Source organism: Bufo gargarizans, unplaced genomic scaffold (genome assembly GCF_014858855.1).
Source record: "Bufo gargarizans isolate SCDJY-AF-19 unplaced genomic scaffold, ASM1485885v1 original_scaffold_1365_pilon, whole genome shotgun sequence".
NCBI classification, from domain to species: Eukaryota; Metazoa; Chordata; class Amphibia; order Anura; family Bufonidae; genus Bufo; species Bufo gargarizans.
Genome location: NW_025334325.1, coordinates 18689 through 44483, shown reverse-complemented (window position 1 = coordinate 44483; position 25795 = coordinate 18689). Strand labels below are relative to the sequence as shown.

At 47.9% G+C, this 25795-nt stretch overlaps 1 protein-coding gene across 1 annotated transcript in view; it reads left to right on the top strand.

The window, feature by feature from the left end:
* Positions 1 to 2781: 2781 nt before the first annotated feature.
* LOC122923208 (bifunctional glutamate/proline--tRNA ligase-like) overlaps positions 2782 to 25795 on the top strand; it is a gene marked incomplete at its 3' end in the record, with an annotated part of 40527 nt that continues 17513 nt past the window's right edge. Inside the window, exons 1-3 of the mRNA XM_044273956.1 lie at positions 2782 to 2904; positions 14896 to 14980; positions 16791 to 16890. Of these exons, the coding sequence (XP_044129891.1) occupies positions 2859 to 2904; positions 14896 to 14980; positions 16791 to 16890 (231 nt within the window). The remainder of the gene's footprint in view (positions 2905 to 14895; positions 14981 to 16790; positions 16891 to 25795) is intronic.

The window sequence follows — 25795 nt, the reverse complement described above, 5'->3', positions numbered from 1 at the left end:
CCTTAACAAGTGGGAGGCACATATGCAAACTGCTGTAATTCCTGCACCGTTCACCTGATTTGGATGTAAATACCCTCAAATTAAAGCTGACAGTCTGCAGGTAAAGCACATCTTGTTCATTTCATTTAAAATCCATTGTGGTGGTGTATAGAGCCAAAAATGTTAGAATTGTGTCGATGTCCCAATATTTATGGACCTGACTGTATTTACTAAAGCAGACATGTCTGGAGAGGTGATGGGCCTTATCTGAAGGAGGTATCCAAAATTTGTACATTAAAGCTTTGTGCCCCTCCTGGGTAGACTTCCAGGGCTCACCAAAAATCAGGCAAATCTCCTGGGAACACCATGTATTTTAAATATATATGGCTCCAGGATGATGCAACGTTACACGCAACCTGGAGACGGGATGCCGTAAGAAAAGGGAGGGGCTTCTAAAAAGTGCGCAAGAAAATAATGCACAAGAAATGCAACCCCCTCCCAACATCTTGAACCTGTAAAAATAGCTCAACACAGAATATGTGTGTAATCAATGGAGTCCCACCGCTGGTACCCCCGCCAATTATAACTGTTGGGGGTCCTGTATTCGAGCATGGGCACTTCTCCCTATGTGATTGCTGAAGATCGCCCACCATTGTGTTCAGCTATCTTCAGCAGCCTCATGGAGACTGAACACAGCGGCAGGGCGCGTGGTGATAGGTGCCAATCTTGGTACAATCCTGGAATGTTCTTTAGGCTCTCGGATTAAAGGGGTTCATATTGATGACCTATACTCAGGAAAGGTCATTAATATCAGATCGGCGGGGGTCCGACACCTGGCACCCAGTCCGATCAGCTGTATGAGGAGACGGTGCAGCAGCGAGAAGAAAGAGACAGGAGATGACATGCGCGCCGTCTCCCCATACAGCTGATCGGCGGGGCGTCGGACCCCCGCCGATCTGATATTGATGACCTATCCTGAGAATAGGTTATAAATATGAAAAAGCCCGGAGAACCCCTTTAGGCCTCTTGCACACGACTGTATGCCCTCAGACATACGGTCTATGAGCGGGCCATATGTCCTGGAGCGGCATTGATCGTGTGCACGGGAGCGCACAGCATCAAAGATTACAATGATCCGGATCGCTCTCCAGTCAGAATGCATTAGGATAAAACTGATCAGTTCTTTTCCGGTATTGAGCCCCTAGGACGGAACACAGCGCCGGAAAAGAATAACGCAAGTGTGAAAGTACCCTAACCCAAATATAGAGATGAAAAAGAAACATACATGTACAAGGTGTATTTATTAACCCTCGAATATCATATGTACTGGAAATATTGTTGCCTTTAGACTGTTATACAACAATTTGGAATCATTATAGATAATTGAAGGAAAAAGGCAGCTCTCGCCTGCGCAAGGTATTGAAAGGGTTAAAGCACCTGTGAGGGGTGGAGGTCACAGAAGGAAGCTACTGAATAGAGAAGCCTTTTGGATGTTTCAGTTGTCAACTTGTTTTCCTGCCGGACTAAACAGAAGACATGATTTCATATTGCAATACAATTGATGTTTTTGCTCTGATTTCTGCCATTAGTTTTAATCACTCTTTTTTTTCTTTGTGATTTCTTTGGTAACGTGTGTTCCAAATTTTAATCAGTCATTTTGCACCATAGTCTTGTGACTCCATCGCCCCCTGTAATACTACAAGAGATGCTACTGATGTTGGTCATTTATATCATGAGTAAGGACCAGCATGTAAAGGTCTGAAACGCGTAGATTTGACGGCCCTGCGTATGTGGAAGTTATTATACCGCTGTGACTAAAGGATTCCCTGCTACCGAGAGCTGGGTTTTCTCTCTTTTCTTCAATTTGGAATCATTGTACTATTGATCTGAAAGGACTCCAACCAGGCCTAAACAAGATATCCCCATTTCTTCAACTGGAGTTTTAGATTTTTTTTTATTTGGACTTATTGCTAGCTTTATATTTTTATTTTTTCATTTTAAGCGCTTTTTATTTTTTTTGGGGGATATTTGATATACAGTTATATGAATGACTATATTTCAAATATTACATATTAAATAGGCATTAATAGTGTGAGGTCGGACGGACATTTTTTCCTTGTATTTATTGCACTTTAAATAATACTCTATATCTTTTTCGTATAACAATTGAGACGTGTCCACATATGACCAGATGATAGAGTGCCCCCCATCCTTTATATATATTTGTATTTATCCATATATTATACTTATATATTTCACTACGCTCTTTACGACTCTGGGTAGGTCGTGCGGTGTGCACCCACCATTTATTCTCAGGTATACTGGTGAAGCCACCAATTTTCATATTTTTAAAATTTAGCTTTTTTTTTTAAATATCCAAATCTCAGAGGACCCTTTGCCATGCCACTTCACAAAGAGGGCCAGGGTAAAACAGTGGGGAGCATCCATATAAACAAAAGAAGCAAAACATACAGCGGTTGCCCATAGCAACCAATGAGATCACCGCTTTCATTTTGTAAAGCTGCTCTGAAAAATGTGAGCTGGAAGCTGATTGGTGGTTCAGGGCGCGCTCAGCAGGGGCCGCTTCAGTCTTAGGAAGAAGCGCCCTCTAACTGTTTCCTAGCAACGAGCCCCCAGAGCTTTGATGTGACTTTTACCAGGCTTGCACACACAAGCATTTCAATCTGCGACACGTTGTCATTCCGAATCAAACATGGCGGCCTTTTACGCCTTGCCCACACTCAAAATGGCGGAGGCCGGAAGTGTGGCGGTGTTGTGGGCAGTGCTGGAGCACGTGAGCGGCGGAAGCGCCTTCTCTCTTTCTCATTCAGTCGGCGGCTTCGTGGCAGCGCCTGGGCTCGAGATCAGGAGAGAAAAGGATGGCGCTGAGTCTGACCGTGTCCAGCAGCCCGAGTCCTCCACTGGGTGAGGGGAGCTACGTCATTGGCCGTCCCGACTGCTTTCTGATAGAGCGCGTGCTTCAGGGAAACTACAAGTCCCAGCGTGCCGTGGCATCCCCCAGTAGGCGTGGCGTGCTGGGACTTGTAGTTCCCATCCTGCGGGAGGGGCGTGGTCTGCAGATTAGGGGCTGGCCGCAGCTGTCATGGCTTGCATGCTCTGTCATCATCTCTGTGTCATGTATTGCTGGCTGTGCTGGTACTTGTAGTCCCCATAGAGGCATATTTTTGATGTATCGGACGAACTAGAAGCCCCATCGTGCTCTGTTCGGTGCCTTGCAGAATGATGGTGCTTGTAGTTAAAGCATGCTCTGTGGGCTTCTCTATGACATTACCGATTTGACGCGTCCCTTTACGGTCGATCCCTGGGGTAGGCAAGCTTCTGTGACACTACCACTCCCAGCATGCTCTGTCGGCTTCTCTATGACATTACCGATTTGACGCGTCCCTTTACGGTCTATCCCTGGGGTAGGCAAGCTTCTGTGACACTACCACTCCCAGCATGCTCTGTTGGCTTCTCTGTGACATTACCGATTTGACGCATCCCTTTACGGTTCATCCCTGGGGTAGGCAAGCTTCTGTGACACTACCACTCCCAGCATGCTCTGTCGGCTTCTCTATTACATTACTGATTTGACGCATCCCTTTACGGTCCATCCCTGGGGTTGGCAAGCTTCTGTGACACTACCACTCCCAGCATGCTCTGTCGGCTTCTCTATGACATTACCGTTTGACACGTCCCTTTACGGTCTATCCCCGGGGTAGGCAAGCTTCTGTGACACTTCCACTCCCAGCATGCTCTGTCTGCTTCTCTGTGACATTACTGATTTGACGCGTCCCTTTACGGTCTATCCCTGGGGTTGGCAAGCTTCTGTGACACTACCACTCCCAGCATGCTCTGTCGGCTTCTCTGTGACATTACCGATTTGACGCGTTCCTTTATGGTCTATCCCTGGGGTTGGCAAGCTTCTGTGACACTACCACTCCCAGCATGCTCTGTCGGCTTCTCTATGACATTACTGATTTGACGCGTCCCTTTACGGTCTATCCCTGGGGTAGGCAAGCTTCTGTGACACTACCACTCCCAGCATGCTCTGTCGGCTTCTCTGTGACATTACTGATTTGACACGTCCCTTTACGGTCGATCCCTGGGGTAGGCAAGCTTCTGTGACACTACCACTCCCAGCATGCTCTGTCGGCTTCTCTATGACATTACTGATTTGACGCGTCCCTTTACGGTCGATCCCTTGGGTTGGCAAGCTTATGTGACACTACCACTCCCAGCATGCTCTGTCGGCTTCTCTATGACATTACCGATTTGATGCGTCCCTTTACTGTCTCTCGGAGGTTGGCAAGCTTCTGTGACACTACCACTCCCAGCATGCTCTGTCGGCTTCTATGACATTACTGATTTGACGCGTCCCTTTACGGTCCATCCCTGGGGTAGGCAAGCTTCTGTGACACTACCACTCCCAGCATGCTCTGTCGGCTTCTCTATGACATTACTGATTTGACACGTCCCTTTACGGTCTATCCCTGGGGTTGGCAAGCTTCTGTGACACTACCACTCCCAGCATGCTCTGTCGGCTTCTCTATGACATTACCGTTTGACACGTCCCTTTACGGTCTATCCCTGGGGTTGGCAAGCTTCTGTGACACTACCACTCCCAGCATGCTCTGTCGGCTTCTCTATGACATTACTGATTTGACGCGTCCCTTTACGGTCTATCCCTGGGGTTGGCAAGCTTCTGTGACACTACCACTCCCAGCATGCTCTGTCGGCTTCTCTGTGACATTACCGATTTGACGCGTCCCTTTATGGTCTATCCCTGGGGTTGGCAAGCTTCTGTGACACTACCACTCCCAGCATGCTCTGTCGGCTTCTCTATGACATTACTGATTTGACGCGTCCCTTTACGGTCGATCCCTGGGGTAGGCAAGCTTCTGTGACACTACCACTCCCAGCATGCTCTGTCGGCTTCTCTGTGACATTACTGATTTGACACGTCCCTTTACGGTCGATCCCTGGGGTAGGCAAGCTTCTGTGACACTACCACTCCCAGCATGCTCTGTCGGCTTCTCTATGACATTACTGATTTGACGCGTCCCTTTACGGTCGATCCCTGGGGTTGGCAAGCTTATGTGACACTACCACTCCCAGCATGCTCTGTCGGCTTCTCTATGACATTACCGATTTGATGCGTCCCTTTACGGTCTCTCGGAGGTTGGCAAGCTTCTGTGACACTACCACTCCCAGCATGCTCTGTCGGCTTCTCTATGACATTACTGATTTGACGCGTCCCTTTACGGTCTATCCCTGGGGTAGGCAAGCTTATGTGACACTACCACTCCCAGCATGCTCTGTCGGCTTCTCTATGACATTACCGTTTGACACGTCCCTTTACGGTCTATCCCTGGGGTTGGCAAGCTTCTGTGACACTACCACTCCCAGCATGCGCACCTGCCTGCTGTTCTCCCGCAGAAGTGTATGGAGCATGCTGGGAGTTGTAGTCTCACAACCACTAGAGGTTGCTGGTCCCTGTTCTAGCCATCAGGTGGTGGGAACCCTGCGCAAAATGACACTTGGAAGCAAGGCGTGTAATATTACATGGCAGGGGCGATATTACTGGGGGGGGGGGGGGTGTACCCCAATAATCTTCATGTGACCGAATAGGAAGTGTGCCCTGGGGTTATCCAATTGTCACATGTATGACGCGGAGGCTTCCTCTGCTCCTGACATCTCCTCCTCATGTTATGTACCTCCGCGGCGTTACACGCCAGACGTGTGACTGAATGGGGCCCCCGTACCCTGATAGGACCCGGGACTTTTTTTTTAACGATGGCATAAAATGACTAAATGAGCGCCTATCCCCCGCCTTTTCTCGGGGTCACCCATGTGTCCAGATGTCCGTGTGGAGACCAGGGAAGTGTTGGAATGAACACATACCAGACTGGCTCTTCAGAAACTACAACTCCCAGAATGCCTCCTTCCCTACTTCTATGGGAGTTAGAAGAGCAGACGAGCATGTTTGCATGCTGGGAGTTGTAGTTTTACAGTCCAGAAGGTTGCTGGTAATTTCAGGACGTGTAAGCACTGCCCACTCGGAGGCGGATTTACAGAAGCCACTCCCATTTTCAGACCGGTGTTCTGAGATATTTTCCTACCCGGCGAACTGAGCATGCTCAGTACAAGTGAAGTCCCCACCCACATACCGGCACAGCTTGAAGTTGCCAAGACACTGTTTTTTGGGACAGTCCCTGCAAATTTGGGACTGTTGGGAACTATGGGCACAGGAGATGCAGGGGGTCGGTAAGGTGATTTTTTTTAATACCATTTTGTATGTTTTTTTTTAGCTGGCTGAACCACCCCTTTAAAGGTCAGCTCCTGAGGGGTATCTGGACGTCATAGAGGGCAGTATCCCTTTATAGCGCCGCCCTAGGGGAGGTGGGGGTGTCCATACCCATGATGATCCCCTTACTGCCAGGCCGGCCCCTACTACAGAAATGGGCGGTCACGTGGAGACTACCCTTTAAGTGGACCGCACAGATCTCGCGTAGGACCCAAACATCCAGATATTAGCCATTTTAATCGCTCTCTGGAGGAGACGGGTTGGGAAGGGTCACTAGATTGGCTGCAACGGGTTCGGAGTGGGCAAAAAAAAAGATAGTCACTATGGCAACCAATCATCGTGCAGCTTCCATTTTTGCAAATCAGAAAGGCAAGCTGAGCGTTGTCAGACAGGTTAAAACCAGACAGTGACGCACCTTAAATTTTAAAATTTTTATTTTCTGATTGCATTTTTTTTTTTTTTTTTTTTTTTTTTTTTTTTTTTTTCTACTTCCAGTTCCTGGTTATGGGGGGCGGCCATCTTGCCTAAGCTGCTAACAGCATTTTGGACTCATGCGCACGAACGTATTTTCTTTCCGTGTCCATTCCTTTTTTTTTCTTTTCCAGACCATATGCAGAATTATAAATTTCAAACGGTCCGCAAAAAAACAACAACCGGAAGTTACTCCGTATGCATTCCGTTTCCGTATGTCCGCTCTGCAAAAAAAAAAAATAGAACATTTCCTATTATTGTCCGCATTACGGACAAGGATAGGACTGTTCTATTAGGGGGCGGCTGTTCCCGTTCCGCAAAATATGAAATGCGTCATCCATATTTTTTGCGGACCGCAAAACACATACGGTCGTGTGCATGAGCCCTTAGAGAGATGATTTGCGGCAGCCACATGGGCCACAGACACAGTAGTTTTTGACTTCTATGGGGGTGTTTTCTAGGCATGTTCTGTGACCTGTGCAGAGGTGAGGAGGGAGCAGATAAGCTGTGATATCGGCTATTGTGTATGGAGGATCATGTCTTATCTATACACAGAGGTGTTACCTGGCATTGCAATTCTGCCTAGGATGATAGGCAGATAACTTCAGTAAAGATATCTGTACAGAGGAAGAAGTGGAGCCTATTATTAAGCTTAGTGGCCAGTGCGAAACTTGCAGGAATTTATACCTTTTTTTTTTTTTAAATATAGATATGGGCATGGAAAATGAAAAATAACATCATCCAAAATTCTTTAAAAATTTTATATATATATATATATATATATATATATATATATATATATATATATATATATATATATAACTAGATATAAACAATAGGTTGTTTCCTGATGACACTTTCCCAATCGCTTGAGACCCCCTATCAGGGTGATTGGGGTTGGCGATATTATTCCTCTTGTCTCATCACCCCTCGCCCGTGCTGCGGGTACGTCTCCAGCCATGAACACTACGTTATGTGCCTGTTCTGCGGTCGCAGGTTGTGATGCCTTTCATCCTAGATGTGACCATCCCATCAGAACGATCTGCATCTCAAGCGCCGGATGGGTTTGCTACGGCCAGGCTACTTGGTGATGTCATGCTGATAGTTTCGTGGCCCCAAAGTAGGTGACAGGGTCCCTTTAAAGCGGAAACGTCTGTGATTTGGTGGATCTGCTCAGTGGTTTTCGTGGCGACTCCTTTTTTTAAAGGGGTTGTCTGGGAAAGATTATCAGATCTGCGTTGGTGCGATGCCTGGAACTCCCTCGGATCAGCTGTTAGAAGAGGCCGGGCGCCCAGTGAGCACTGTGGCCGCCTCCTAGCTCAGTGACGTCACCGTACATCGGTCACATGACCTGGTTGCAGCTCAGCCCCATTCAAGTGAGTGGGGATTGCCGCAATATCAAGCACTGCCATTACACTATGTACGGCGCTGTGCTCGGTGACCTGCCGGGAGGCCGCCACGCTCGCCAGAGCTCCGGTGAGCATTACGGCCCCCTGAAACAGCTGATCAGCGGGGGTGCTGCGTCTTGGACCTCCACCGATCCTGAGTATAGGTAATCATTATCAATTTCTGGATAACCCCTTAAAGCCTATAGAAGTAATACGTATCGTAAGACCCCAAGGGGGGGGGGCAGCAGCCACCGTACAGAGGGATAGCCCTCTCTGTCTCACCTCTGGAATATGACATGCTGCCCTTACTCAGTAATGCTGTATGACAAGGAGCCCTTTTTCTGATCCAAGCTGATTAATGGCCGGGAGATGATGCATAATGGATGATAAATTAAGGCCAACTTCACCCGGGAGCGAAGCTAATGGATTCCTGAAAATGGCCTGGCTTTATCGTAGGATAGTGATTCAGAGCGCGTCTACGAGGCGGACCCACGGCAGCGCTACCATGCATTTCTCTTTTTAATTTATATATTTTTTTTCATATAGTTTACTGGAAATCTTGAGCTTTTTCCACCCCTGGCATATTGAGTTAACACTTTTTGCGATCGTCGTTTTATGTTTGTATGTCCTCTACAGAACTATGTTTCCACGGTACCAGACTACAAACTGCGCAGTCAGATCTTGCGGTTATGTTGCCTCTCCATGATTACCCCACTGACCTGACAAATGTTAGTATGGGCTGGGGGGGGGGGGGGGGGGGTGAGATTGAAGAGAGTGTGACTGCAGCATCTGACTACACAGGGTTGGTTTGTAGTCTGTTACCATGGAGACGTAGCTTTGAACGTTATTTAAATATTTAGTGAAGACTAGTTGCTTCATTTTTCATTTTAGGTTAGGGTCCTGCTCTGTTGGCCATCTTTCTTGGAGACATTATGGGTGCTTAAAACTCACCTGTTGCTAGTGGTCCTTTTAGCTTTTTTTTTTTTGGTTGTTTTTAAGTGTTTTTTTCCAGTATTAATTACCTTTCCTCAGGATAAGTCATCAATGTCTGAACAGTGGGGGTCCAGCTCCTGGTGCCCCCCGCCGATCAACACTGTGACCTCTCCTAGGCCAGTACTGAGGATAGATCATCAATATAAGAGTCCTGGAAAACCCCTTTAACTCCTGCAGCCTACCCGGCCGTATAAAACGAGTTCTCAGTCGGTCTTGGAGAAGCCTTTAATAACAGGTTGAACTTTTTATTATCGTAAATCCGAGTTGAATGCCTCGTATTTGGAAAGTCAGGGTGTGTGAAGTTGAGGGATTTTCTAGCAGGCCTTTCCCAGGAGCCAGGACTCCAGTGCTTCCAGTAAATTACCGCCGTCGTCTAACTTTTTGGGTTCTTTGGATGATTGACAGTTCTTATTGTCAGACAAATAAAAATGAAACCCTTCTGGATCAATATCTAGGAGGCCTCTGGGCTTGTACCAGAAAAACCTGTTCTGCAGAGGATTGTAATGTTCCTGACACTGTATTGCAGCCCAGTCATGCGCTTTGTAGCTCGTCAACATGTCGGAGAAGTAAATTATGTTTATGTTTAGACCGGAGGTCCCTTTAAGGCCTCATTCACACATACGTGGATTTTCACGGACCACAGTCCGTGAAAAGCCGTCCTGCTAAGTGCACGAGCGAACCGCGTCATTGGTTGCTATGACGCCGTGCGCTTCGTGCTGCCGCTGTACAGTAATACACTCCATATGGGGCCGTAAAAAATGCGGACAGCACACAGTGTGCTGTCCGCACTTCCGTTCCGCGGCTTTGCAAAAAAAAAAATGCAATAGCAGACAAGAATAGGCATTTTCTATTATAGTGCCGGCCATGTGCACATTGCCGGTGTCAGTGTTTTGCGGATCCGCAAAACACTTACTGACGTGTGAATGGACCCTGAAAGGAATGGGGACGTGTGTTGTTCGTGGAACACTGACGTGTCAATGAGGCTTAAGGGATGTCCTCATGAGACCTTCCTTGTAAAGCTATGCTCACGTTACATCAAGGGACCCATGTTCGGCATATATATTGGGAAAGCCCGTGGCCTCCATAGGGATCAGTTTACCGAACAGAGGCCACGAGTTTTTTTTTCCTTTCGGCAGGTGTACATTGGTATACCTTTTTTTTTCCCTGTGGTATGTGTAGTAGACTGTGCTATTCTTGGGCATAGACTTTCTCTGGAGATGTATATATGTCTGGAGAACATGTAAGATCATAGCACTAAATGGATCAAGACGAGACATCAAGAGCTCGGAGCTTCTTCAGCGTATCGATGATGCTGAAATCCAAAAACTCTGACACCGTAGTCTTTGGACTGGAGGGCAGATTCCCGGACAGAGGCTGGTTATACATAGCATTGTAGTTGAGCCTCGGCGATCCCTGCCCCCGGGGGAACTTCACTTTCATTGCTGTTTTTTCTCTTTTGTTGCTCGCTTTCTTTTTATGACCGGATTTCATTGTCTGATGAGCCACAATGGCCATAAATGTCTCATCTGTGCCGGTGCTGTCCCTTTTGTGAGATGTTATAATTTGCTTTTCTTCTCCATGTAAGGGCTCTTTCACACCTGCGTTATAGTCTTCCGGCATAGAGTTCCGTCGTCGGGGCTCTATGCCGGAAGAATACTGATCAGGATTTTCCTAATGCATTCTGAATGGACAGTCCGTCCTTCAGGATGCATCAGGATGTCTTCCGTTCCGGAACGGAACGTTTTTTGGCCGCAGCAAATAGCACAGCATGCTGCGCTTCTTGCTCCGGCCAAAAATCCGGAACACTTGCCGCAAGGCCGGATCCGGAATGAATGCCCATTGAAAGGCATTGATCCGGATCCGGCCTTAAGCTAAACGTCGTTTCGGCGCATTGCCGGATGCGACGTTTAGCTTTTTCTCAATGGTTACCATGGCTGCCGGGACGCTAAAGTCCTGGCAGCCATGGTAAAGTGTAGTGGGGAGCGGGGAGCAGCATACTTACCATCCGTGCGGCTCCCGGGGCGCTCCAGAGTGACGTCAGGGCGCCCCAAGCGCATGGATCACGTGATCGCATGGACACGTCATCCATGCGCATGGGGCGCCCTGACGTCACTCTGGAGCGCCCCGGGAGCCGCACGGACTGTAAGTATGCCGCTCCCCCCGCTCCCCACTACTACTATGGCAACCAGGACTTTAATAGCGTCCTGGGTGCCATAGTAACACTGAAAGCATTTTGAAGACGGATCCGTCTTCAAATGCTTTCAGTACACTTGCGTTTTTCCGGATCCGGCGTGTAATTCCGGCAAGTGGAGTACACGCCGGATCCGGACAACGCAAGTGTGAAAGAGGCCTAAGGCCAGAGCAGTGAAAAACTTGCAAGATTGCAGGATCAGACTACGCTGGGTTGGTTTGTAGTCTGTTACCATAGAGACAGGTCTGCATCGAAGCCGTATACAGAACATAGTAGGATATGTCAAATCCGTCATGCCTGATCCTGCTTCACGGGCTCCCTGTAGATATTAAATGGTCATTATATCTAGTGGGTGTAGCTGACTGTGTATGGGCAGCTTTAGACCCCACACAAGATTATTTTTGTAATATCTCTTACACGCGTGTTACATAGCTTACTGCAGGGCTTGACAAATTTCCTTGGAATCTAGGAGCCAGCTAAAAAAGTTAGGAGCCAGGCGGAGCCGCGTCATAAAGCCCCCAGTAGATTCGCCCATAGTGCTCCCCCCCCCACTTCTCCATAGAGCCCCCCCAATAATACTGTATACCATGTTACATATAGGGTTGTTGCGGGTATCGAAAAATCGATACCCAATCGATACTTTTTTACAAGTATCGATTCGGTACTGTGATTTGCACTTTTTCGATACTGGGCTGCGCAGCCCATTATCTCCTATGACACAACATGGCGCTCCGCCAGAAAGACAGTGGAGAAGGCGGGAGAGGGAGAAGGAGGGAGGGATTCCCTCCCTCCTATGACGCTGCCGCCGCTGAGCCCAATGGAGTAAGCGGGCTCTGAAGATGCCTGCATCACTGCCACCAATGACTGTGCGTTTAATTAAAGGAGGAGGAGGGACGGGGGAGGTAATAAACTGCTGCGCCGTCTGACTCTGAGACGAGTGAGCGCTGAGCTCAGCGAACGGCACCAGCGGCAGCGGAGCAGCCTCCTCCTTCGTCCTGAGTCACTCACACTTGTCTTGTGTGCTGCGCCGTCTGACTGAGACGAGTGAGCGCTGAGCTCAGCGAACGGCACCAGCGGCAGCGGAGCAGCCTCCTCCTCCGTCCTGACTCCTAACTGAGTCACTCACGTTTGTCTTGTGTGCTGCGCCGTCTGACTGAGACGAGTGAGCGTCAGCCCGAGCCCCAGAGTCAGTGAGACTGAAAAGCAGCCAGCCCAGCATAGCAGGTACCTAGCCTAGCCCACAGCCAGACCCAGTGCAAGAGTGATGATTAGCCTGCCTCAAAATAAAGGCAGGCAAAAACCATATCTATAAGGAAGACAGCCAGCAAGATTTGGGGTTAATGTGACTCATTAACCCCAATCTTGCCACTACCCATGTTTTAAACATGATGGGGGTCACTTATTTTTAATGTCAGGCTGGGCGCATGCTTTTGGAGTCTTTGGCATGGACCCCATGTGCCTCACATTAATAGTAAGTGACCCCCAAAGTACCATCTAAGGCTACTTTCACACTTGCGTTTGAACGGATCCGATCATATTAATGCAGACGGAGGCTCCGTTCAGTACGGATCCGTCTGCATTAATAACTTAGAAAAATTTATAAGTGCGAAAGTAGCCTGAGCGGATCCGTTCAGACTTTCAATGTAAAGTCAATGGGGGACGGATCCGCTTGAAGATTGAGCCATATGGTGTCATCTTCAAGCGGATCCGTTCCCATTGACTTCCATTAAAAGTCTGGACGGATCCGCACGGCCAGGTGGACAGCTGAACGCTGCAAGCAGCGTTCAGCTGTCCGCCTGTCCGTGCGGAGGCGAGCGGAGCGGAGGCTGAACGCCGCCAGACTGATGCAGTCTGAGCGGATCCGCATCCATTCAGACTGCATCAGGGCTGGACGGAAGCGTTCTGCTCGGCTCGTTAGCTCCTTCAAACTAAGACTACTTTCACACTTGTGTCTGAGGCGGATCCGCTCATATAATGCAGACGGTGGCTCCGTTCAGAATGGATCCGTCTGCATTATATTGTTAACAAAAATTCTAAGTGTGAAAGTAGCTTCAGACGGATCCGTCCAGACTTTTACATTGAAAGTCAATGGGGGACGGATCCGTTTGAAGATTGAGCCATATTGTGTCATCTTCAAACGGATCCGTCCCCATTGACTTCCATTGTAAGTCTGGACGGATCCGCACGCCTCCACACGGCCAGGCGGACACCCGAACGCTGCAAGGAGCGTTCGGGTGTCCGCCTGCTGAGCGGAGCGGAGGCTGAACGCTGCCAGACTGATGCATTCTGAGCGGATCCGCATCCACTCAGAATGCATTGGGGCTGGACGGAAGCGTTCGGGGCCGCTTGTGAGCCCCGTTTGAACCACCCGAACGCTAGTGTGAAAGTAGCCTAAGGGGGGAAATAGTTATTAAATAAAAAGTGTAAAAAAAACCCCCACCAAAATATGAAGTATAAATGACCCCCTTTTCCCAATTTCACATATATAAAATATATAAATAATAAACATATTACATATCGCCACGTCAGAAAAGTCCAAACTATTAAAATATAAAAAAAAAATCTAGGTGGTGAACGCCGGAACAGAAAAAAATTAATAAAAACTGCGCGATTCGCCATTTTTAAACATGTGGAATGCACGTGGCTTTTTTGGTTTATTTTTTTCGCGTGGTATCGAATGGTATCGAGTATCGCAATACTTTTTCATGGTATCGAAACCGAATCAAAAATTTGGTATCGCAACAACTCTAGTTACATATGCAGTGTACATGTGCTGTATAGTATGGTATATGCAGTATACAGGACCATGATATATGTACAGTATATGACTGACATTCAGTGTACGTGCTGTATACTGTGTTACATACGCAGTATACAGGACCATGATATATGTACAGTATATAGGACTATGGCATACAGTGTACATGTGCTGACACCTCAGGCTCCTGCCTCACTTGGATGAGAGTAGTAGTAATTTGCACTGGAGGCGTGTAAGTTACCTGCAGGTGAACCTGAGAGCCACGAGGAGGGCGCAGGTCAGCGCTATGGCCCCCGCACAGCAGGTCAGGCCTCCGGCCCATCAGACACAGCAGCTGCTTAACGTGCTGCCAGGCCAGACTCTGCATTCCGCTTATAGAGCACATGGGTGGCCTGAGCCCGCTGGGGGCAGGGCGGCGCTTCTCCTCATCACGTCTGTCACAGTGGACTTCCGCGGCGTACGCTCAGCCATGGGCAGGGAGTGTGTCCAAAGAGCAGCCGGGTATAGGGAACCTAAGGCACCGTCACACAGCTCTCCGCTCATCTCCACTCCTGTGCTGCCTCCGGACAGAACAGCGCTCCGCACCCATCGCCCAGGCACCTTTGAAAACGGGCTGACAAATACCCAAGCGCCAGGACTAAATTCCTGGTCGCCATGGCGACCTGGCGCCTGGGATTTGTCGAGCCCTGGCTTACTGCACATGAGTTGGGTGATGACACAGATTTTTCTACCTTGTTCCACCGAATTACTTTTTCCACTAATTCAGTCCTTTTGTGTTTTTTTTATTTTATTTTTATTTTTTTTTCAGCCGTATTGTGGACTGTGCAACATCTAAAAGGGAAAGTAGAGGTTAATGTGGAGGACGGAAAAGAGACTGCCCTGCGAGTGTCAGAGTGAGTGCGTAATCTCTTCCTAAAGCTCTTAATTTGTGCTATAGTTTGCTATGGTCATTGATAACATGCAATTGATCACACGGCCAAAATACACTTTGGAAAAATTTGTCCGAAGGCTGAGGTGCGGGAAATTCACAACAGTGTCCAGTTGGAGTCTGCATTCAGCCTATTCAGTGGGATAATCCATATGCGGCTACCGGCTGTGGATTCTGCACAGATTCTGTCAGGAAGTGATATGCTTCAGTCTGCCCCCTCAGAGAGAAAACTTATGTCTGCCAACTCATAGCCTGTGAGTCCTGCTTATCTCTGCCAACTCATAGCCTGTGAGTCCTGCTTATCTCTGCCCACTTATGAAGGAAGCCTGTGAGTCCTTCTCCCTCTGCCCTTTCATAGAGAACCTGAGTCCTGATTTCCACTTGCCCACTCATAGAGAAAACCTGTGAGTCTGCTCCCCTCCTCCTGCCCACTGTTGGAGAGAGCCTGTGAGTCCTGCTTCAACACCCCCACCCCGCCCACTAATAGAGAGAACCTGTGAACAGTGATGGCCAGTTCGCATTGTTCGCCCGCGAACACATGCGGGCTGCCATCTTTTCTCACAAGTCCGGGGAGGCGCAGCTAAGCCCTTACCTGTGCCTGTGCCGTGAGCCGGTCTGAAATCAAATGCGGTCACTGGGAGCAGGCAGTTCCGAGAACAGCCCGATGAAGGCCCCCGGTGGCTATTCTCGGAACTGCCTGCTCCCGGTGACCGCATTTGATTTCAGACCGGCTCGCGCACAGGTAAGGACTTACCTGAGCCTCGCCGGACTTGTGAGAAAAGATGGCAGCCCGCATGTTTTCGCATGCGAACTGGCCATCACTGCCTGTGAGTCCTGCTTCAACACCCCCCCCCCCCTGCCGCCCACTCAGAGACAGAACCTGTGAGTCCTGCTTCCCTCACCCACTCATAGAGAGAGTCTGTGAGTCCTGCTTCAACCCTGCTTTACATTTTCCACCAACTAAGGCTAGTTTCACACTTGCGGCAGGACGGATCCGACAGGCTGTTCACCATGTCGGATCCGTCCTGCGGCTATTTCGCCGTGCCCGCGGACCGCCGCTCCGTCCCCATTGACTATAATGGGGACGGGGGCAGAGCTCCGGCGCAGCACGGCGGTGCACGGAGAAAGGGCGCCGGACTAAAATTACTGCATGTCAGGCTTTTTAGTCCGGTGGCTTTCTCCGTGCACCGCCGTGCTGCGCCGGAGCTCCGCCCCTGTCCCCATTATAGTCAATGGGGACGGAGCGGCGGCACGGCGAAATAGCCGCAGGACGGATCCGACATGGTGAACAGCCTGTCGGATCCGTCTTGCCGCAAGTGTGAAACTAGCCTAATACAGGTGAAAGTGTCAGCCACTGTGAGTTGGCGGGGGAAGGGGGGGGTAACAGGACTCGCATGTTGTTTCATAAGAGTCCTGGTGGCATTTGAACAGATTTTTACATGAGAATACTAAATTAAATAATAGAATCCTATAGATATATTTCCAAGCTCAGTATCTCCCCCTCCGCACTAGGCTGCGTTCGGGGAGGAGACCGAGGCATGAGTCAGAATCTTTAATGATCTTTATATTAGCCCTGACTCATGCCTGTTCTGGAATGTTTATTATAAGTGTATAGTGTGGTGATCAGATAGGTGTCAGATGTGCTGGAGTAGTCGTGGGGTCGGAGGGGTCCTGGGGAAGCAATGAGGGAGCAGGGTACATGGTGGTAATTTTTCTGCCGCCTTCTGAAAATAATAATACGTATTTAAAACTTTTTTTTCTCTCTTCTGTCACAGACACGTCTCTTTTACTGATGCGAACTCCATCATCAGGTACCTGGCCCGACTTGCTCCCCAGGCTGGATTACTAGGTTCAAATCTAATGGAGCAGACAGAGGTATGGATGAATAGTTGCTTTATAGGTTTGTCCAGGATTCGGAAAGTCTATCTCTTCCTGAAAAAGCGCCACCCCGTCCCCTCTCCTGACATGTCTGGTTTAGTAACTACTTGCATCACCCATGTAATAACAATTGTGGAGCATCCACTTATATGCATCTTGTCAGTCCTCTATTATTCCTACTCAATTGGTGAATGAACTGCCAGCAGTCTGCAATGGAGGTCTAGCTGAGTGTTATCAGTTTTTTTGCGGGGGGGTGTACCTGCAGAGCCCGAAACCTCCTTGAAATGTTAGTGTTTCATCAGAGATTTCCATCAGTGATTGTGAGCCAAAAGAGAGAAGGTATAATTGAAAGATTTTTGACCCCCATACAGCTCCTGGAGTTTATAACATGTCTGAGTTGCAGAGCTGATCTGGGCCTTCTAAGACCCAGCAGCTCCTGCAGTTAGCAGGCAATCACGTGAGGCGTGTGGAGCAGGCTTGATCTGTATGCATTGCGCTCAATGAATAGAGATTGAAAGGCAGGGGCTGTTGTCTCTGCCTTCTCAATGGGCAGCCCGGTTGCCACTAACAATGGGCTCTCTGCTTCTGAAGCTGCATGACTGGTGTGCAGCTGCTTCCCTCCAAGGATGTTCAGGAGCGTCCTTGCAGTGATAAATGCGGACCTCCCAAACTCTTAAAGGGGTTGTCTGACTTCAGCAAGTGGCCTTTATTATGTAGATAAAGTTAATACAAGGCACTTGCTAATGTATTTTTATCCATATTGCCTCCTTTGCTGGCTGGATTCATTTTTCCATCACATTATACACTGCTCATATCCAGGGTTTACGACCACTGCTGCAATCCAGCAGCCGTGGTCGTGCTGGCACACTATAGGAAAAAGTGGCTTTCTACTGGCCAGGGCCACGGGATCGCACATAGACTGGTGCTTTTTCCTAGAGCATGCAAACACCCTGGATTGCAGGGTGGTCGTAACCATGGAAACGAGCAGTGTATAATGCAATGGAAAAATGAATCCACGTTCATCAGTCACATGGCCTAGGAGCAGCTCAGTCCCATAGAAGAGAATGGGGCTGAGCGTGATACCAAGCACAGCCACTGTACAGTGTACGACACTGTGCATGGTAAGCTGAGAGGAGGTTGCGGCACTCACAGGAGCCCCACCGATCAGATATTTGTGGCCGGTGGCTGCAGGACACGGTTTGGAAGACCCTCATTGTGGATATAAGTGGGGTCTGCACCTGTCAGACTTACATGTCACATCCAATAGCTCTGCCATAAATGGGTATGATGGGACAAACACTGCGTCCGGACTGCGCACGTCCACAGCAGTGTTAGTCCGTGGACTACACTAATGGGCTGGACTGGTCACATGACTGTCCATCAGCAGCCATTTTGGAAAAGGTTCACCAGGCTTCAGGTAATTAATCGATACCATACACCCTGATGAGGCATGTTAAACCATCAGACCCTGGCACCAGTGGTTTAACTTGCAGCTTGGGCTACTTTCACATTAGCATTTTCAATTCCGCTATCGAGATCCGTCATAGGATCTCAAGAGCAGAAGAAAACGCTCCAGTTTTGTGCCCATTCATTGTCAATGGGGACAAAACTGGACGAAACTGAATGCACCAAAATGCATTCCGTTCCATTTGGTTGCGCTCCCATCGCGGACAGAATAACACTGCAAGCGATGTGGTGCGGAGCAAGACGGATCCATTCTGACTCTCAATGTAAGTCAATGGGGACGGATCAGTTTTATCTGACACAATAGAAAACGGATCCGTCCCCCATTGATTTTCAATGTTCGTGATGGATCACGAATACAGCCGGATCCGTTCATGACGGATGCATGCGGTTGTATTTTGGTAACGAAGCGTTTTTGCAGATCCATGACTGATCCGCAAAAAATGCTAATGTGAAAGTAGCTTTAGTGTACCGTCCCCAACACATCCGCAGCAGTGCACATACAGAGGCTCGCCCCTTTAAATCGAACATGTTAGGATAAAGGACAGGCTCTCGAGATGCTTTGCATAGAGAGAAATGGTAAAATGTTCCATGCGGCAGTATTAAAGGGATTGTCCAGGATTAGAAGAATCCTGTTTTCTATCAGAAATAGCGTCACACCTGTTCAGTGGGTTGTATGTGTCTTATTGCAGTTCATCTCTATTTAAAGGGAAGGGTTGTCTTGTTTCAGGAGGAGTTGAACAACCCCTGGGCTGTGCCTGAAAAGAGGAACAGATAAGTACTTACCTGAAGGATCCAGTTCTTGTTCTCCCGACAACATGTGACTGCTGCAGCCAATCACTGGCCTCAGCGGTGCACCCGACGAGGCCAGTGATTAGCCGCAGCAATCATATTTTGTTGACATGTCACTGCTGCAGCCAGGTAAATAGCGCCCAGCCAGGAGCACTGGTGCAGCATCATTCAGGTGAGCACTTACCTGGTCAGGCGGATACTGGGGTTTGTCTAGGTTCCTCCTGAAAATGGATAACCCCTTTAACCACCTCCCGACCGCTGTACGCGTATATGCGTCCGGGAGGTGGTTGCTTTATTCCTCCTGGACGCATCTACGCGTCTTCTCGCGAGACGCGAGATTTCCTGTGAACGCGCGCGCGCTCACAGGAACGGAAGGTAAGCGAGTGGATCTCCAGCCTGCCAGCGGCGATCGTTCGCTGGCAGGCTGGAGATCCGAATTTTTTAACCCCTAACAGGTATATTAGACGCTGTTTTCATAACAGCGTCTAATATACCTTCTACCTGGTCCTCTGGTGGTCCCTTTTGTTAGGATCGACCACCAGAGGACTCAGGTAGGTCAGTACAGTCCCACCAAACACCACACTACACTACACCCCCCCCCCCCCCCCCCGTCACTTATGAACCCCTTATAAACCCCTGATCACCCATGATCACCCCATATAAACTCCCTGATCACCCCCCTGTCATTGATCACCGCCCTGTCATTGATCACCCCCCTGTCAGGCTCCGTTCAGACGTCCGTATGATTTTTACGGATCCACGGATACATGGATCGGATCCGCAAAAAGCATACGGACGTCTGAATGGAGCCTTACAGGGGGGTGATCAATGACAGGCGGGTGATCACCCATATACACTCCCTGATCACCCCCTGTCATTGATCACCGCCCTGTCATTGATCACCCCCCTGTAAGGCTCCATTCAGACGTCCGCATGCGTTTTGTGGATCCGATCCATGTATCCATGGATCCGTAAAAAATCATGCGGATGTCTGAATGGAGCCTTACAGGGGGGGTGATCAGTGACAGGGGGGTGATCACCCTGATTACCCTGATCACCCCCTGTCATTGATAACCCCCCTGTAAGGCTCCATTCAGACGTCCGCATGCGTTCTGTGGATCCGATCCATGGATCCGTAAAAAATCATGCGGATGTCTGAATGGAGCCTTACAGGGGGGGTGATCAGTGACAGGGGGGTGATCAGGGAGTCTATATGGGTGATCACCCCCCTGTCATTGATCACCCCCCTGTCATTGATCCCCCCCCCCCTGGTAAGGCTCCATTCAGACATTTTTTTTGGCACAAGTTAGCGGAAATTTTTTGTTTGTTTTTGTTTTTGTTCTTTCTTACAAAGTCTCATATTCCACTAACTTGTGTCAAAAAATAAAATCTCGCATGGACGCACCATACCCCTCACGGAATCAAAATGCGTAAACATTTTTAGACATTTATATTCCAGACTTCTTCTCACGCTTTAGGGCCCCTAAAAAGCCAGGGCAGTATAAATACCCCACATGTGACCCCATTTCGGAAAGAAGACACCCCAAGGTATTCCGTGAGGGGCATGGCGAGTCCATGAAAGATTGAAATTTTTGTCCTAAGTTAGCGGAAAGTGAGACTTTGTGAGAAAAAAACAAAAAAAAATCAATATCCGCTAACTTATGCAAAAAAAAAAAAATTCTAGGAACTCGCCATGCCCCTCATTGAATACCTTGGGGTGTCTTCTTTCCAAAGTGGGGTCACATGTGGGGTATTTATACTGCCCTGGCTTTTTAGGGGCCCGAAAGTGTGAGAAGAAGTCTGGGATCCAAATGTCTAAAAATGCCCTCCTAAAAGGAATTTGGGCCCCTTTGCGCATCTAGGCTGCAAAAAAGTGTGACACATCTGGTATCGCCGTACTCAGGAGAAGTTGGGGAATGTGTTTTGGGGTGTCATTTTACATATACCCATGCTGGGTGAGAAAAATATCTTGGTCAAATGCCAACTTTGTATAAAAAAATGGGAAAAGTTGTCTTTTGCCAAGATATTTCTCTCACCCAGCATGGGTATATGTAAAATGACCCCCCAAAACACATTGCCCAACTTCTCCTGAGTACGGCGATACCACATGTGTGACAATTTTTTGCAGCCAAGGTGGGCAAAGGGGCACCTTTCGGATTTCGCAGGCCATTTTTTACACATTTTGATTGCAAGGTACTTCTTACACATTTGGGCCCCTAAATTGCCAGGGCAGTATAACTACGCCACAAGTGACCCCATTTTGGAAAGAAGACACCCCAAGGTATTCCGTGGGGGGCACGGCGAGTTCCTAGAATTTTTTATTTTTTGTCACAATTTAGCGGAAAATGATGATTTTTCTTTTTTTTTCTTTTTTCCTTACAAAGTCTCATATTCCACTAACTTGCGACAAAAAATAATAAATTCTAGGAACTCGCCATGCCCCTCACGGAATACCTTGGGGTGTCTTCTTTCCAAAATGGGGTCACTTGTGGGGTAGTTATACTGCCCTGGCAATTTAGGGGCCCAAATGTGTGAGAAGAACTTTGCAATCAAAATGTGTAAAAAATGACCGGTGAAATCCAAAAGGTGCACTTTGGAATATGCGCCCCTTTGCCCACCTTGGCAGCAAAAAAGTGTGACACATCTGGTATCGCCGTACTCAGGAGAAGTTGGGCAATGTGTTTTGGGGTGTCATTTTACATATACCCATGCTGGGTGAGAAAAATATCTTGGTCAAATGCCAACTTTGTATAAAAAAATGGGAAAAGTTGTCTTTTGCCAAGATATTTCTCTCACCCAGCATGGGTATATGTAAAATGACACCCCAAATCACATTCCCCAACTTCTCCTGAGTACGGCGATACCAGATGTGTCACACTTTTTTGCTGCCAAGGTGGGCAAAGGGGCGCATATTCCAAAGTGCACCTTTTGGATTTCACCGGTCATTTTTTACACATTTTGATTGCAAAGTTCTTCTCACACATTTGGGCCCCTAAATTGCCAGGGCAGTATAACTACCCCACAAGTGACCCCATTTTGGAAAGAAGACACCCCAAGGTATTCTGTGAGGGGCATGGTGAGTTCCTAGAATTTTTTATTTTTTGTCGCAAGTTAGTGGAATATGAGACTTTGTAAGGAAAAAAGAGAAAAAAAAAAAAATCATCATTTTCCGCTAACTTGTGACAAAAAATAAAAAATTCTAGGAACTCGCCATGCCCCTCACGGAATACCTTGGGGTGTCTTCTTTCCAAAATGGGGTCACTTGTGGCGTAGTTATACTGCCCTGGCAATTTAGGGGCCCATATGTGTGAGAAGTACTTTGCAATCAAAATGTGTAAAAAAATGGCCTGCAAAATCTGAAAGGTGCACTTTGGAATATGTGCCCCTTTGCCCACCTTGGCTGCAAAAAAGTGTCACACATCTGGTATCGCCGTACTCGGGAGAAGTTGGGGAATGTGTTTTGGGGTGTCATTTTACATATACCCATGCTGGATGAGAGAAATATCTTGGCAAAAGACAACTTTTCCCATTTTTTTATACAAAGTTGGCATTTGACCAAGATATTTTTCTCACCCAGCATGGGTATATGTAAAATGACACCCCAAAACACATTCCCCAACTTCTCCTGAGTACGGCGATACCAGATGTGTCACACTTTTTTGCTGCCAAGGTGGGCAAAGGGGCGCATATTCCAAAGTGCACCTTTTGGATTTCACCGGTCATTTTTTACAGATTTTGATTGCAAAGTTCTTCTCACACATTTGGGCCCCTAAATTGCCAGGGCAGTATAACTACGCCACAAGTGACCCCATTTTGGAAAGAAGACACCCAAAGGTATTCTGTGAGGGGCATGGTGAGTTCCTAGAATTTTTTATTTTTTGTCGCAAGTTAGTGGAATATGAGACTTTGTAAGAAAAAAATAAAAATAAAAATCATCATCATTTTCCGCTAAATTGTGACAAAAAATAAAAAGTTCTATGAACTCACTATGCCCATCAGCGAATACCTTAGGGTGTCTACTTTCCGAAATGGGGTCATTTGTGGGGTTTTTCTACTGTTTGGGCATTGTAGAACCTCAGGAATCATGACAGGTGCTCAGAAAGTCAGAGCTGTTTCAAAAAGCGGAAATTCACATTTTTGTACCATAGTTTGTAAATGCTATAACTTTTACCCAAACCATTTTTTTTTTTGCCCAAACATATTTTTTTTTTATCAAAGACATGTAGAACAATAAATTTGGCGAAAAATTTATATATGGATGTCGTTTTTTTTGCAAAATTTTACAGCTGAAAGTGAAAAATGTCATTTTTTTGCAAAAAAATCGTTACATTTTGATTAAAAACAAAAAAAGTAAAAATGCCAGCAGCAATGAAATACCACCAAATGAAAGCTCTATTAGTGAGAAGAAAAGGAGGTAAAATTCATTTGGGTGGTAAGTTGCATGACCGAGCGATAAACGGTGAAAGGAGTGTAGTGCAGAAGTGTAAAAAGTGCTCTGGTCATGAAGGGGGTTTCACCTAGCGGGGCTGAAGTGGTTAAGGGGATGGAGCTGAGCTGCAATACTACACACAGTCTCTGGACAGTTGTGGCACTGTTTGTAAGAAAGCAGCCATGTTTTTCTAATCTTGGGCAATCCCTTTATTCCCCTTCTAGAAATTTTAAATAGTCATTAGAAAGCTATTGGTGCTTCATGGTCTGAGATTTGTGTATAGAAGTAATTTATATATGTTCATCAGGAGTAATTTCAGTCCCTGGGCCTGGTTTATCTGCCTAGCAGCAAAACGGGCCTTGTTGCCCATGGCAACCAATCAGAGATCAGCTTTCATTTCTCAAACTGCTCTGGCAACTTGTAAGCTGCGTTGTGATTGGTCGCTAGGGGCAACGAGGCCTGTTTTGCTGCTAGGTAGTGTGGAGAAAGAAAGCCCAATGTTGTGTATGCCTTGACTCCATTTTGTTTTACCTGATGACTATAGATCTTGTATTTTTTTTTTTTTTCTGTTTTGTACACCATTTCTTTTATTATCTTCATTTGGTGTCAGACCTGAATCTTGTTTTGTGGTGGGGGGTCTGGCTTAGGGCTCATTCAGATGACTAAATTGTGGAACGGCTGCCGACCCATTTATTTTAATGGGGCCGCAAAAGATGCGGACAGTACACCGTGTGCTGTCTGCATCTGTAGTTGCGTTCCGCGGCCCCGCAAGAAAGATAAAGCAAGTCCTATTTATATTACAGTGCCGGCCATGTGCCGTCTGAATGGGCCCTTACATTTAGGTGTTGCTCTGTAGTATAAATTTTCAGATGGTTTCAATTACAGAAGAGAATTCCTCCCCCCCCCCCATATTTCTGCAGAGTGTTCTGTGGCATAGTGAGCGCAGACAGGGATTATAGCGAAGAGACTCCATATTGGCAGAGCGCACCCATGTATCCGGGTCTTTCTGGGTTATCCTTCTAAGTGTGGAGGATATTTTTACTCCAGCAGCTGTTTCTGCCACGTCGTCCGGAGTACGTCTCTGGTGAATCCTCTGTAACCTGGCTGTGTGCACAGAGTCTGCCGCCATGTTATATATAGTCCGGTCTGGACCTCCAGCTGCTCTCCTGCCCCCGGGTCACGCACACTACTACGCCCTCCATAGTTATAGTACGTCACCAGGAATCCGCACACTGCAGATTCATCATGCAGTTACCTAGTAAAAAAAAAATTTATCTGCAGGGAAAAATGGTGCCAATTTTCACCACAGATATTGCCCCTTCAGGGTATAGGGGTTTAGCCAAGGTACTGGCTTTCCTTAAAGGGCTTATCCCACTAAAAATATTCTACAGTTTTCAAACCCAGCACCTGGATCTGAATTCTTTTGTAATTGCATGTCATTAAAAATTTTGCATAGCCAGTGAGCAATAAAATGTACCTGTACAGCGCCACCTGCTGTTTTTTTCTTTCTTTGTCCTGGTCACTGAGATGGCCGCACATGCTCAGTTTTATCCTTCAACTGCCTCCTGAGCTGTGATGGGGAGAGAGCTGCAGCAGAAAGTACACACCCCCTGAGCGGCTGCAGAATGGACGCTCCCCTTCCTATAAGTCAGTCTGACTTTCTCGCCCAATTTCCTTGGGGGACACAGAAGACCTTGGGTATAGCTCATCTCCCTAGGAGGCGTGACACTAAGTGAAAACTGTTAAGCCCCTCCTCCATCAGCTATACCCTCAGCCTGGAGAGAGAGACTGCCAGTTTTTGCTTAGTGTCCAAGGAGGCAAGACACTCCCTGCTCTGCAGGGCTGTTTTCTCCTTGTTTAAATTTAGATTTTTACTTTTTTCTTTTCTTTTTGTTCCAGATCATCAGGGACAACAGAGACGCACTAGACCTCTCTGTTTCTCCCGGGGTTGAGCTGCGCCAGTGCCGGTCACCCGCACTGCTGCCTCCCCCACAGAAGACAAGGTGGATCAGGGCAGCCCAGCTCCCCTACATCCCGCCAGCGCAAGGGTCGCCCGCACGCCAAGTCCCTCTCCCAGCGTCCTGCCACTACGGTGCCAGTAGCTGAAGGGGCGACCCTGCTGGAATGGACCGAGGGTGAAGACGACTATGGTGAGAGAGTGGCTTCTCCAGCCCTACGTCCCCCACCCCCCACCCTGGTCTCCTGCGTGCCTGACCC